This window comes from Mesoplodon bidens, assembly GCF_964165515.1.
Source record: "Mesoplodon bidens genome assembly, chromosome: 13".
NCBI classification, from domain to species: domain Eukaryota; kingdom Metazoa; phylum Chordata; class Mammalia; order Artiodactyla; family Ziphiidae; genus Mesoplodon; species Mesoplodon bidens.
Genome location: NC_138169.1, coordinates 24,598,082 through 24,612,699, shown reverse-complemented (window position 1 = coordinate 24,612,699; position 14,618 = coordinate 24,598,082). Strand labels below are relative to the sequence as shown.

At 50.8% G+C, this 14,618-nt stretch overlaps 1 protein-coding gene across 3 annotated transcripts in view; it reads right to left on the bottom strand.

Moving 5' to 3' along the window:
• The window catches only part of LIMK2 (LIM domain kinase 2), a 54,579-nt gene that overhangs the window by 23,266 nt on the left and 16,695 nt on the right, over nt 1-14,618 (bottom strand). The window contains exon 1 of one of the 3 annotated variants that reach the window (XM_081252513.1): nt 579-1,002. The exons of the other annotated variants lie outside the window; for them this stretch is intronic. Within the exon in view, the coding sequence (XP_081108639.1) occupies nt 579-631 (53 nt within the window). The 5' untranslated portion in view covers nt 632-1,002. Of the gene's footprint in view, nt 1-578; nt 1,003-14,618 lie in introns of those variants that run through there. 3 annotated transcript variants of the gene reach the window in all.

Sequence of the window (14,618 nt, the reverse complement as noted above, 5' to 3'; positions counted from 1 at the left end):
TTCCCCAGCAACCGCACTCATAGGGAGCACAGGAGCCCTTAAAGGCCAGAGGCAAAAGTGCCTGCCATTAAGAGAACAAATGTGTATAATGAGAGTGCCTACCGTGGACTGGGCTGCCCACACCCAGGCCTCGCCAGCTTCCATGCTGTTTGGCAAAACCTGCCCATCCTGCTTGTTGGGACAAATTCCTGGGCAGGCGGCACAGCCTGCAGGTAAGACGTGTGAGAGCTGGAAGAACAGCACCCTAGCTGTGCTCTTCCCCTGGAAGCAGTAACACCAAGAGCAGGCCGGGTCGGCGGCACCTTTCAGAGGCTCTTCCAGGTGTGTCTGGGAAGGAAGGAGAGGCCGAGCTCCCCAGGAGCTGCCTTCGGGGCCCACCCCTCACCTCCCATTCCCAGCACATGGGGGAAGCCTTCGCCAGCCTGGTTCTGCTTGGAAGCAGCTTCCACTGGCTTCTGCCTGACACACGGTCAAAGGACAAGTGAAATCTGAGAAGTAGATTCAGGGAGGCATCTGCCCTCCCCTCAGGACAAGGGGCCCAAAGAGGAGATGGGAAGGGGACTCGGGGCCCAACTCACCGGAAGGGGTCTCTGGAGGTGAAGTAAGCCTGGACGGACAAGTAACTCCCCATCTTCTTCCCACATCAGATACACAAGCTCAGCTGCAAACCTGTCTGGCAGGGCCTCTAGCCGGCAGTCGGCCACCATGACAGGCCCGGGGCTCCGGCACCGCTGGCTGTGGGCTGGCTGCCCGGCTCACCTCTCCCTCTGGAGGAGCCGGAGAGGTGTGAGCGCTCCGGGCCCCTTGCCCCCCAGCAGAGACCCGCAGGGACTCATGGCTGGGATGCTGCCCCCCAGTTCTTGGAGGCTGGATGGCCCCTCAGGACTCGGGAGAAGCACCTCTCTGCGGAGGCTACACACACACAAGGATTCTTGGGCAGGGGCCGGTGACTAGCCAGGAAAGAGGCGCTGCTGTCAAGTTAGCCTTCTTCTCCAGCCCCACCCCTGCCGGGGGAAGGAGGGAGGAAGGGGAGGGGCTCCGCGCGGAACGAGGTGTGTGGTTGGAGCAGCTATTAGGAAACAGACCTTGCAGGCAAGGGGTGGAGCTGAGCTGGAGGGAGACTGCAGGCTGGCGCCGCAGACAATAACCAGGACTGGCTGGGTGTCCGTCCCTGAGCTCGGGGAAGGGCAGGGCAGGAGAGGGGGTGAGCATATCTGCCCCAAGTGTCCCCAACCTGAAGAGCTGCCCAAAGGGCGGTAACTCTGCTCAGAGGTGAAGAAAAGCACAGGAGACCAGCTCCAGGCCAAGCCACACCTCCTAAAGGGGGGCCCCTCTGGCAGGAGAGGTTGGTCCAGAGACCCAGGTCCAGAGAGCTGCCCTCTGGGCTGTCTGCTCTCGGCTGGCATCTACTTGGTGCTGGCACTAGGGTCCCCATTCATTCCTTCCCTCTGCCTGGCCTGGAGACTGCCACTCCACTTCTGGGCAGAGCTGCACTGCAGATGAGGAAACAAGGTCCAGGGTGTTAACTGACGCCTGCTGTTTCTCCGTGTGGCAAGCACCGTATGACACTCTTATTTCTATGACACTCTTATTTCTCTGACATGGGAGTTATCTCAACGGTATACACAAAGAAAGTGAGGTACAGAGAGATTAGGTAACTTACCCGAGGCCAAAAAACTAGTCAGTGGCAGGGCTGGGATTTAAATGCAGACTTATGTGACTCTAGAGCTGAAGGTCTCAGCCCTGAGCTTCATTCTGCCTCTTCAAGGGGAAAGATCTCTTTCAAAGCCCTCCTGCAAGTAGGAGGAGCACAGAGCCTGTATCCCAGGTCACCTGTCCCCCCCCCCTCTCTCTCTCTTTCCTTCTTTCATTCATTAATTCCTAGAATGCCAGCCGTCGGCCTCAGCAGGCAGTGGTGCTTCTTCCACGGTGTCCATGGTAACCAGGCTTCTCAAACTGAAAAACAGGGCACGATGGAGGACAAGGCCCACGGTGTCTGTGGGGATGATTGTTCAGGGATCTGAAGTGGGGCCTGCCTGAAGAGCCCCAGCTGCAGGACTGACCAAACGAGGGCCCACCACTGGGAGAGCCCTCAGAAGACGTAGGCACGTCCAGACCTCATTGCCGGACTTGAGGGAGCGACACCAGCTCTTTCCCACCAGGCACACACTCCTCTCCACTGAAGTCACCCTGTCACTGTGACAGGAAAGCCTGTGGCGAAGGTGGTGGCTGGGTGTCAAAGGAGCCTTTTCCCATTCCTCTACTGACTGGGAACAGGGATAGTGTGATATGAGAGGGTGTTTGCACCCTGTTATAAGCTAGCATTTATCAAGCACTTAGGACATTCCAGGCCCTGTGTTAAATGCTCTGCATCTGTTATCTATCATACTTAAATGGCCAATCTACAGGGTAGATGTTATCACCCCCATTTAACAGATGATGGAACTGAGGTTTTGAATGGTTGTGTCACTAGCCTGAAGACAAACAGCTGGTAAGTGGGGGAGCTGGGTTTCAAATCCAGTAAGAGCCGGGGCTGGGACACTTTTTCTGTAAGGGGCCAGACAGCAAACATTTTAGGCTTTGCAGGCCTACACGAATACAGACTCTGTCACTGCAGCATGAAAGTGGCCATATATAAAATGTAAACAAACGGATGTGGCTCTGTTCCAATAAAAATTTATTTATGGACACTGAAATTTGAATTTCATGTTACTTTCACGTGCCACAAAATATTCTTTTGCTTTCCCCCCTCAACCACTTAAAAATGTAAAAATCACAGGCCATACAAAAACAGGCGGTGGGCTAGTCTGCTGACCACTGCTCCACAGGCAGCACACTCAACCACACCGTTTCCGGCCTCTAATCATGAAGACCAGCCCTTGGCATTACTGCAGAACTCAGCCACGTCTATCTCCTGCCACACAGACCGCACTCTCCAGCCCCAGAGGCAGCCAGCAGGCAGTGAGCGCTGGATGAGTGCTCACCCTCACTCACCCGGTCCCAAGCCCTACATGCAGCAATTACAAGCATAAGTGAATTTTAACCCACACCAGCTGGCAGTCCTGTGATCTCCCCCTTTTTACAGAGGAAGGAACAGAGGTACTGAGAGTTTAAATCCCTTGCCTGAGGTCACCCAGTTGTACACGTGAGAGGTGAAGCCAGGATTTGAACCCAGGCTGTCAAACCTGAGCTCTACCATTGCTATGCTGGAGCCCAGCCTGGGCCCGAAGCCAGACTGTCTGGGTTTGAATACGACAAGGCACTGCACATAAGCCCTTGGCACAGAGTCTGGAACACATTAAGGGTTGATAAATGTTAGCTGCTAATATCATTAAGACTATTGTTACTACCACTATGGGCTAGCTATGTGGCCTTCAGCAAGTCGCTGCCTCTGTCTCGGCCTTGGTGAGGTCTCTAAATAGCTGCCAGCTTCAATGTTTTTCAGCCCTATGAGGTTGCAGAGGGCTCCTTGTTTTCCTTGGGCCTCAAGTTGAGTTTAAACCTCTTGAGCTGGCCCTGAGGGGATCAGGATCCTTGCCTGGGGGCCACACAAGAGCCACAGAGGAGGTGGGGCAGAGTGGAAGGGTGGGGGGAACAACACACAGTATACCGAAAGGCCGGCCCAGCTGAGAGCTGGGAGCTCTCTTTCTTCCAGCGACAGAGCCAACTATTTCTCACCAAAAATCTATTATGTTCCCCTGTAATTCGATCAGGCAAGAAGGGGGCCCCAAATTAAGTCTGGAACTAGCAAATTATCTTCTAATTGCACCCTCTGATTTCCATCTGATGAACAGAGTGCAGATGGAAGAAAATGCAAGCCACAAAGAGACGGGGCCAGGGAGCCCATGAGCATAACTCCTCTTGACATTTCACACAGCTCTGCTGTTCCAGTGGCGGCGGGTGCAGTGAGTCGGTGTCTAGGAATGCGAGCAGGAGGCTGCAGGCGCTCTCCATCCCCCCTACTCCCCTCACAAAGGACTCAGTGGGTGGGTGGGTGTGTGGGTAACTAGTGTAAGGACCTCTCAGTGCCATAAAACTGCCTCCCCCTGGAAGAGGTGCGGCCGCCTCCCCCAGTGCTGACCTGAAGTGGAGGCCCCTCCAAGGTGGAGTCCACTTGACCCCCATAAATCCAGACCGCAGGAGGATCCGTGAAGGATGCGAAACCACCAGACGTGAGAAGCCGCTGGCCGATCAGACCCAAGAGTGTGGCTCCTCAGGGCCAACTTCAAAGGGCTCCAAACCCCCCAGAACTGGGAGGCGGGAGGTCACAATGGAGGCTGTACTTCCAACCCCTGCCCCTGGATACTGGTTCTGGGTGGAAAGCTGCTCTTCTAGGTACCAGAGCAGCTGGCACAGGATTCAGAGGCTGCAGCTGCCAGAGGCAACTGCAGGGATCCTTGGACTGGCAGTGACGGACGGGATAAGATGGCAGGGGAGGTACTAATCTCCTGCACATTTCACAAGTTGGAAACCTGGCGGAGAGCCCAGCAAACCGACTCCTCGGAACCAGCTGAGACACTGGGCTTCAAGGCGGCTGCGAGGCTGGCAAGGACAGCCTTCAGGGCCAGCGGCCCCAAGTGAGTGCTCTGGGGAGCAGTGGTGAATGAATGAATCACCCCAACCTCTTCTCAGAAGGCAGTTCTGGTCGGATAACCTGAAGCCCAAGGAACTGTGTCCGTGTGGGGCCCTCTATTGGCCGGGAGGACTCCATCCAGGGACGGGAGCTCGGGGACCTTGGAAGGGGAGTGGCGTCCTCCCCATCTGCTGTTTTTCTTGCCTCTGCTCCCCCTCAATTCCAGCTCACTTTCCATACTACAGCAGCAGTCAGATGAGGGTCCCAGCAAGTCTACTGCTAGAAATTTTGCCCAGAGAAATATTCCTACAAACGTGCCAAGACCTGTGTCCAGCATGGTTTCATGCTGAAAGATGAGGAACAATCCATGTGCCCATCAGCAGCGATGGGCTACATGCAATCTCACTTCCATGTGACAGAATACTACGCAGATGTTAAAAATAATGAGGTAGTGGCCTCCCTGGCGGTGCAGTGGTTAAGAATCCGCCTGCCAGTGCAGGGAATACGGGTTCAAGCCCTGGTCCGGGAAGATCCCACATGCTGTGGAGCAACTAAGCCCATGCGCCACAACTACTGAGCCTGTGCTCTAGAGCCCATGAGCCACAACTACTGAGCCCATGTGCCACAACTACTGAAGCCCGCGCCTAGAGCCTGTGCTCCGCAACAACAGAAGTCACTGCAATAAGAAGCCCACACACTGCAACAAGAGTAGCCCCCGCTCACCACAACTAGAGAAAGCCCGTATTCAGCAACTAAGACCCAATGCAGCCAAAAAATAAATTAATTAACATTTAAAAAAAAATAATAATAATGAGGTAGACCCTAGGGTTCTGAAACAGAAACTGTCCTGGGTAAGGGGTTACGTGAAAAATCCAGGTATTAGAGAGAGTGTGCAGTATGATCCCACCGTTTCCAAAGTCTATGCATGTAATCCTTAGAGACCACCTGGCAGACTCTACCATGTGGCTGTTGGTTTCTCTTCAGGGTAGTGAGACAAGCAGCATGGAGGAAATAGCATGCATTTTCTACCTTTTGATACTGCTTACATTTTTTCTTACACTTAAGTGCTGCTTTTTAAAATGATAAATGGACAAAAACAAACAAAAGTCCTGGGACCTCCCTGGTGGTCCAGTGATTAAGAATCCACCTTCTGGGCTTCTCTGGTGCAGTGGTTAAGAATCTGCCTGCCAATGCAAGGGACACGGGTTCGAGCCCCAGCCCAGGAAGATTCCACATGCCGCGGAGCAACTAAGCCCATGCACCACAACTACTGAGCCTGGGCTCTGGAGCCCACAAGCCACAACCACTGAGCCCACTTGCCATAACTACGAAGGCTGCGTGCCTAGAGCCCGTGCTCCGCAACAAGAGAAGCCACAACAATAAGAAGCCCATGCATCGCAACAAACAGTAGCCCCTGCTCACCGCAACTAGAGAAAGCCCGCGCACAGCAACGAAGAGAAAAAAAAAAAAAGCAAACAAAAAGAATCCACTTTCCAATGCAGGGGATACGGGTTCAATCCCTGGTCAGGGAACTAAGATCTCACATGCTGCAGGGCAACTAAGCCTGTGCACCGCAACTACTGAGCCCGTGAACTCTGGAGCCCGTGCACCATACCTAGAGAAGCCCGTGAACCACAACTAGAGTAGTCAGCTCACCGCAATGAAGAGAAACCCACGTGCCACAACAAAGACCCAGTGCAGCCAAAAAAAAAGAGTCCCATGGTTTAGAATAAACACCTTCTCACGTGTTTTTCCTAGTGCTCCTGTCCAGAGGCAAAGCCTGCTTGGGTGCCCTGCACTCGGGACCCCCAGGGCTGTCTCTCCGGCTTCCCTCCTGGGGTCACCACTCTGGCCACCTCCTGCCCCACTCTACTTCCTGACCCGGCCACGTAGGCTCTCCTTGGGCAGTCCCAAGCCTTTGCTCTCTTAGCTCCTGCAGCCTCCTCCATCTCCAGCTGGTAACTGTCTCCTCCTTTTTTTTTTTTTAATTAATTAATTAATTTTTGGCTGCATTGGGTCTTCGTTGCTGCACGCAGGCTTTCTCTAGTTGCGGTGAGTGGGGGCTACTCTTTGTTGCGGTGTGCAGGCTTCTCATTGCGGTAGCTTCTCTTCTTGCAGAGCATGGGCTCAGCAGTTGTGGCTCGCGGGCTCTAGAGCACAGGCTCAGTAGTTGTGGCGCATAGGCTTAGTTGCTCCGCGGCATGTGGGATCTTCCCGGACCAGGGCTCAAACTCATGTCCCTGTATTGGCAGGCGATTCTTATCCACTGCGCCACCAGGGAAGCCTCTGTCTCCTCCTTTTTCCAGGCCCACCTCCAAAAGAGCACTCAGTGTCCTCTGGAAAGGGTTTCCTTGACGCATCCCCAACACATCACACACAGGAGGGGCTCGGAGCCTGTACCTGTCTACCTCCAGATCGAATACACTAGGCCCACACCAGGCCCACACCTGATATTTGCAGATGCCTAGTAAATGATTCAGGACCCCCATTACGAGCAACTTCTAGAGTGGTGATAGCTAAGGTTTACAATGCGTTTTCAATTTACAAAGGGCTTTTATGCTCATCACCCACATTAGTCCCTGCAACAACCTCGAAAGGAATACGTACAGCACAGACAGGGCAAGGGAAGCCAAGGGATGTTAGGTAATCCATCCAAGGTTACTGCGGGGAAGTGCAGAACTGAGATTAAAAGCTAGGTTTGCTGACCTCCAATCCCATGCCCCTTCCTCAACAGGAACCCTAATGAGGCATTCAGGAATCCAGCCTCTCCAACACCTACCCAGGGCCCCGAAGTGCTGGGTATGCTGAACTCCTACATCTGATTTCTCTAGATTTTCTGCCCACATTCTTATTGTCAGGATATCATGAAAGCAATTGCCTTGTGGAAATCAAGAGGGTCTCGTGACCAACAACCCAGTGAAAACATGAAGTCAGGTCTAACAAGTCATGACTGATCCACCACTGCTGAATCCTCGTGATCAGCCCCATTCCTAAATGCTCACTGTCTACCTATTCCATCATCTGCAAAATTCCACAGAATTCCACCAGAATTTGTCCACAAAATCCCATTCAGAATTCTGTGAAGAAGTCAAGTCAGAAGAATTCTAAGTTCACTTTTTCCAGGATCTCCTTTTTTCCTCCTTTTTGAAAACTGGGCCAGTTAGTGACCTCCATTCTTATTTTACTATTAGATCCCCAACGCCTGGTACACGGCAGGTATGGAACAAACTATACTTGGGGTATTACCCCATCTCCACGGTTTCTCAAAAGTAACTAACTGTTGCTGTGCCAATAAGGTCTCCCCGCTTTTTCTTCCTTCAAAATATTAGGAAATAATTTTTCCAGTCTGAAAATCTAAACACATTTCATGTGCCTGGGTACCCTCATACATCTTGGGATTTCTACACTCCCTTCCGAGTTTCAAGGGATTGGACTATATCTCTAAGGTTCTCTCCAGATTTCCAGGATACCTGATTAAGCTGGATGCCAAGGACTGTCTTTTGCCCCGTGTTTGTTAACACGACACCACGTCCCAGAAGTCGTGGACACTTGGCTTCCTTTCTGTAAAACGTTGACCGAGTTCTATGAGCCCCACACTGGGGTGGGCTTGTTCTCATACACTTTCATTTAATTCTCATAACCCTGTGAGGTTGGGATGTCATCTCCTTGTTATGTATGAAGAACTGAAGTCCAAAGAGAAGGTCATTCAAGGTTACAGGTCTAGGAATTGGCAGAGCTGGGATTTAACCCAAGACTTTGGATTCCAGGTCCAAGACACTAAAGTTGCCTCAAATAACTATTGTATACTTGCTATTTGATTTACAGTGGTGTTTTTAAGTTTGGTCGAAAGAACTGCGGCATCGGACACCCCTGGGCAGCTTGTTGAAAGTGATGATTCCTGGACCTACCCCAGGCTGATATAATACTAATTGCTGAGAGCGAGCCCAAGTATTGCATTTTATAGAAGCCCCGGTGTTTCTGATGCAGGCTGAAAGCTGAGACCACCGCTTTCCTCTTTCCTGTGTGCTCTTCCACTTGATTCCACTCTACCCTCACACAAACCCTGAGAAGCAGGCAGCACAAATCACTAGCATCCCCTTGTTACAAATGAGGAAATGACTGCAAGGCAGCTTGTTCATCTTCTTATTCTGGATGCAGCTTAAGTACAGAAATGTTTGGTGGTTGACATTCTGTACAGCCTTGGCTCGCTGGGGACTTCCACCCTCCTGGCGCTGTTCTTACTCACATGTAACACACAGTAGCTGCCTCTGTCTTTTCCTCACTGACACCGCAGTGTTGCTCAAGGTACAGTGGGAAAAGGTGACTCCAGAATATAGGGTCTTCTCATGAAAAGGCAGCCTTTGGAACTGAAACAAGTTAACAAAACAAAACGCAAGGGCTGACAACAACAAAAACAGCCAGTGCTGCTGCAAGAGTCAGTGCTACTGATGGGAATGGAGTGGGGCACACCCTGTTCTAACCAGGATCACCACCAGGCCGCCTCAGCAAGGCAGGACCAGAAGGTGACTGACACGTAGAAGAAAACCACCCTGATTCAAACCTGGCTTGAGGTACTGGGAGGTTTTCCCTGGTAATAGGGAGGAGTGTGGAGACAGAGAGCTTGTTAGCACCCTTCCAGCACTGCCCAAGCGAGGAGGGATTCTAGCCCTTGCGGGAAAACTACAAGGCAAATTAGCACAGTGGGCTGGTCAGTGCATAAGGCATGCCATCCCTCAAGGCTGCAGCATTGCTGGTTTCAGACTCCAGAATGACATTTATAGACAGAGGTCTTATTCTATGCCCCCATTTCAGAAGAAGAGCTCTTGCCTGGGAGGATACTGCAGAACAAAGATATGGGGATGATGTGCACTGGAAGGGCTTTATCCAAGTGTCAAAAGAGAAAGGTGGTTGTTCGATAAAAACATGATTCGCCCAACAAGCACTGAGTGCCCGCTGCGTTCTTGGCACTCTGCCGAGCTCTGGGAAACAAAGATGAACTGGATGTGGCTCCGGACTCAGAGAATTTCATACTCCGAGTGTGATGTTAGACGTGTAAACAGATACTGACAGGGCCACGATTGAGGTTATACAAGGAGAGTAACAAAGAGAGAGAAAAAGCCTCCTCTGATTGGTGGGGAGGAGTGTGGGTGTATTTGGGGAGGCTTCTCCACAGAGGACTGGCTGCATCGGCTGAGTCTAACAGGCTGATCGCCAGGCAGACAAGAGGCATTCCACCTGAAGGAACAACATGTGCAAAAGCACTGAGGCGGAACAGGGGAAGGTCCATCCGCCGCAGCCCAGGGTGCATGTGAAGAGCGAGCAGAGAGGAGGCTGGGATGGGGGAAGAGGGCACGGCAGACCACCAAGAGCCAGGTCACCCACAGGTGGTGAGGAGTTATCAGAGGTATTTAAGCAAGCAGAGGCTCCCAATGAAGAAAACACAAAGTCTGAAACACCAAAGAGAGCGCTGGTCCTTAGCTGCCAGTTCCTCTCCCTGAACAGACATTTGTCTCAAGTCCACAGCTGGCTGTGTGTACGTCCACTGAAGCCTGCTGGCCAACCAGTGTTCACTAACAGCAGACCACGGCTTCATCCTCAGGCCACGTCTCCACCGAGGTGGTCCTTTTAACACCTGAGATTTGCCTGCATGAGGTGTAAAAGAACAGGGTCGCAACGCCTTGTAGATAATTATCCACTGTTGCTCTGTAACACTAATATTAGAAAACTGAATGTTTAACATTCAGTGTCAAATGCTGTGTTTACACATTCTTCCCCTGACTGCACGGGGAAAGAGTGCTTTCGATACCTTGACAAATCTCCGGGAAATGTCTGGCAGAGAAGACCTGAAAATCTAACCTGGCTGACAACAAACTTGCTGTGTGATCTAAGGCAAGCCATTAAACATCTCTGGGCTTCCATTTCTTCCTCTGTAGGAGGAGGAGGGAGTTAGAGGTGAGCAAAGAGGAAGGAGTTAGGTGAGCAAGGAGTTAGGTGAGCAAAACATTCTACACCAGTAGGTCAATGCTGAAGGGCCGTGGTCAGAGAAATGCTGACTGGCTGAACACCCAGAGACCTCTCCAAGGCTAGGGTCACCTTGGTGAATCCAGGACCCTAATTCAGGCCTCATTTTTTACCTTTTAGGTCCCGGAACAGGACTTCATAGTATCCAGAGAGGTGCAGACATTCTAGGATGTTTCTATCCTAACCATTTATTAACCTCTGTCCATTTATGAATTGGCACTTGAAATCAGAACATCACATCCCCTGCACAGGTGCTGCTCCCTGATCATTCCTGTCATCAAGAATCCCAGGAAGCTGTTAGGCATCAGAAGGCTGCACTGTGAGCATGGACTTAAAATACAGGGAAATGAGGAGCCATGGAGAGAAATTTCGTTCTGGCAGCCATGAGCTAGCCAAACCAGCCCCGCCTACAACAAAGAACGTCCTTCTAGTGACTAAACCCAGATTCAGTATCTCTATGTGGACATACTTCTAGTTTTGCATACTTCTAGTTTTGCCTGACTTTTCACTTACTCTTTCACTGTTGGCCACTCATTATTCTACTGGTTTTTAAACTAATTTTTAATTGAAAAAAAATCATTACTTCTTTAGATATGTAACAATCACCAATTCATGTACTACTCAGCCCTGGCAGACACTGGGCTCCCTGGGAGCTACTAACAAATGGCTAACAGTCATGGGCACTCACTCTGCAAGCCCTGGTCCCACCAGGGCCACACATGGCTTCACTCACTCACCCTTCACAATAACATGACGAGGCAGGCACTAGGCTACTTTCTCCATTTCATAGATGAGGAAACAAAGCACAGAAAGGGTAAGTAACCTACCCAAGGTGCACAGCTAATAAATGGCAGGACCAGGATTCTAACCCAAGCAATCTGCTTCTAGAGTCTTTCTTAACTACCACAGAATACTGCTCTTGTTACACACAGATCCAACTAGTTTAACTCCCAGAGGACAAACTTCATTTCCAAGTTCTTGGGGAATCGCCAAACCATCCACCGCCTCCCTGTCATAAATCACCCACAAGTAACAGATACTTTTTTTCCCCCACTTTATACTCAATGGGCATCTTTAGCTAATGCCATCCTTCAAAGATTTCTAAAAATTTGAAAAACAAATAAATTTAAAAACTTGCGATTATAATTGGGATTTGTCAGATTTCAGGACAGTTCATAACTAGTTTGGGCCATAGTTGAACATTTCTCTTTCTCCAGGGCTTGCTCCTGTCTGGACTGTACCTACAGAGTACAGCTCAAGACCTGCTGCTGGACAGGAGGACTCCTGGGTCAGCCTCTTTGGCTCCTTTGGGGGCAGAAGACAAATCTTTCACTTTTCACTCGACACTTGTAGGCAATTGTCCCAAATAATCCAATGTCCGGAACCAATTTCTCCCTGCCATTTACAGTAACTGCAGCCACGGTGGCTGCTAAAGGGAAGGATGTGGGGAAGGGGAAGGGCAGGGAAAGGCCTCACTTTCATCACATCTCTTGGCCACCCCAGGCAATTCATTCAACAAATATGCCTCCCATGCCAACATGTGCTCAGGGGTGACACATAAGGGGCAAAAAACCCTGTGGTCCCTGACCAAGTTATGCTAGCATATTAGAGACCTCAGGACGTCACTAAGGAGATGAGCAAATGAATAAATGTGAGATTAAACCCACAAAAAAAGCTTCAAGGGAAGGTCTATGAAAGCATAAAACAGGGGCCACAACCTATTCTGTAACCATTTCCCTGAGACATCAGTTCCTCATTCAGGTAAAGACCTGAAGGATGAGCAGGTGTTAACTAGGCGAAAGGAGGGTGAGAGAGCATTCCAGGCAGAGGCAGCAGGATCAAAGGCCTTGTCAAAAGGAAGAAGGGCGAGTTTTGGACCTGTGAAGAGCAGCAAGGCTGAAGTAGAGGAAACAGGAGGCTATGGGGTGAGGTCAGACCATGGGGAACTCTACAGGCCACAGAAAGGACTTTGGCCTTTATCCAAGAATGCTGAAGAGTCGTTGAAGTGTATGAGGACAGAGAGATGAGAGAGTGGTCAGATTTTTTTTTTTTTTTTTTTTTTTTTTTTGCGGTACGCGGGCCTCTCACTGTTGTGGCCTCTCCCGTTGTGGAGCACAGGCTCCGGACACGCAGGCTCAGTGGCCATGGCTCATGGGCCCAGCCACTCCGCGGCATGTGGGATCTTCCCAGACCCGGACACAAAACCGTGTCCCCTGCATCGGCAGGTGGACTCTCAACCACTGCGCCACCAGGGAAGCCCAGATTTTTTTTCTTTTTAAAGATCACTCACTCTGGCGGCTCTGTGGAGAATGTATTGGGGGTCCAGAGTGACCATGGACAGTTAGAAGGCTACTGTGGTCATCAGGTGAGGGATGATGGTAACCTGGAACATGGTGGTGATAGGAGAAATGGAAAGACGTGGACGCATTCAAAGTATAATCTGGAGATAAAACTGACAGGCTTGGATATAAGGATGAGAAAGAAGAGGTATCGTGAAGGACACCTGGGTTCTGGCTTGGGCAGTGGGTGGATGGTGACGCCATTCAACGGGACAGGTTACAATGGAAAAGGAGCCAGTTCTGGGGGGTAGACTGAAGGCCCAGCTGGGTCTGAGATGCCTGCAAGACCTCCGAATGGACATGTGAAGTTGACAGCAGGATAGCTAGTCTAGAACTCAGTGGAGAGGTCTGGATTGCACACCGATTCCATCAGTATGTGGAGTACGTGGTCATCAGCGTGTGGAGGACAGGAGCCATGGGGGTGGGTAAGACTGCCCAGGGAGGGAACAGTGAGCCCACCTGGAGGAATGGCAATGTTTCAGAGCTGGATAGAGGGGGGTAAGCAAACTGGAATGACCAGAGAAGTGGGAGGAAACGAGGGGGGCATGGAATGTCAGGGAAGCCAAGGGAAGGGAACGTTTCAAGAGTGACCGAGACACTAATAATAAACGCTAACATATATTAAGTCTTAATTACGGCCAGGCACTCTGCTGAGGGCTTCGAATACATGTTCAAATTTAGTCTGCACAACAACCTTTTGAGGTGGGAACCATTTCACTCTTTTATAGATGAGGAAACTGTGGCAAAGAAAGTTTAAGGCGGTGACTCATGAGGAGCTGGGATGGAAACTCAAGCAGCCTGACTGCAAACTCTGATTCACCTGACTACCTTCAGGGCAGCTCGGGAGGCCATACAAGATGAGGACTGAAGAGTGGCCAGTGGACGGACCGCTGAGTCTATCCTCTGGGACACCCCCAAGGGAATGTTCCAAGGGAGAGACAGAATGGAAGCCAGACTACAGCCCATTATTAGGAACGCTCCAAGTTTTGACCTGTTTTTCAGCTGTCTGAGGGAGCCAACTGGGAGATATGACCAGTAGGTCCAATCTGTGTCCCCGACAGCAGCTAACTGGGTGCTTTAAAACAGTAGATGATGCTCAAAATGAAATGAGAACGGCTCAGGAGCACAGTGTTGCTACGTGCTGCTGCTGACCCTTTACATCACCCCATCCTAATGTTTTCAGAGTGCTCTCTGATCTGTTACCTCTGTGATCCTCACAGCGACTTCATGAGGTGGGTTACTTTCACCACATCTTACAGATAGGAAACTGAGGCTCATCACGGCTAAGGAACTTACCCACAGTTACACAGCTGGCCTGGCTCAGCTAAGGCTCAAATCCAGGTCTTCTGACTCCAGGTCTATTGTTCTTTCGTGGGAGTCACAGTGGAAAGAAGACCCTTCTTTGGAGCCAGAGAGACCTACTTCGAGTGTCAGCTCTGTGTGACCCTGGGCAAGTTACTCTACCTTTCTGGGCCTTCCTGTGTAAAATGGGGTTGTAGGGTTACCATGAGGGTTGAATCAGATAATCTAAGTGCAATTCCCAATACAATGCTTAGTAAATTATCAGTCGTCCATCCCTGGCCTCACCCCCACCCCCTCCATCTCTGCCCTGGACAGCCAATGTGGGGCTTCTACGGGGTCTTAGTTTTCTTTTTCCAAAGAACAGAGCAGGATTAAGGCACATT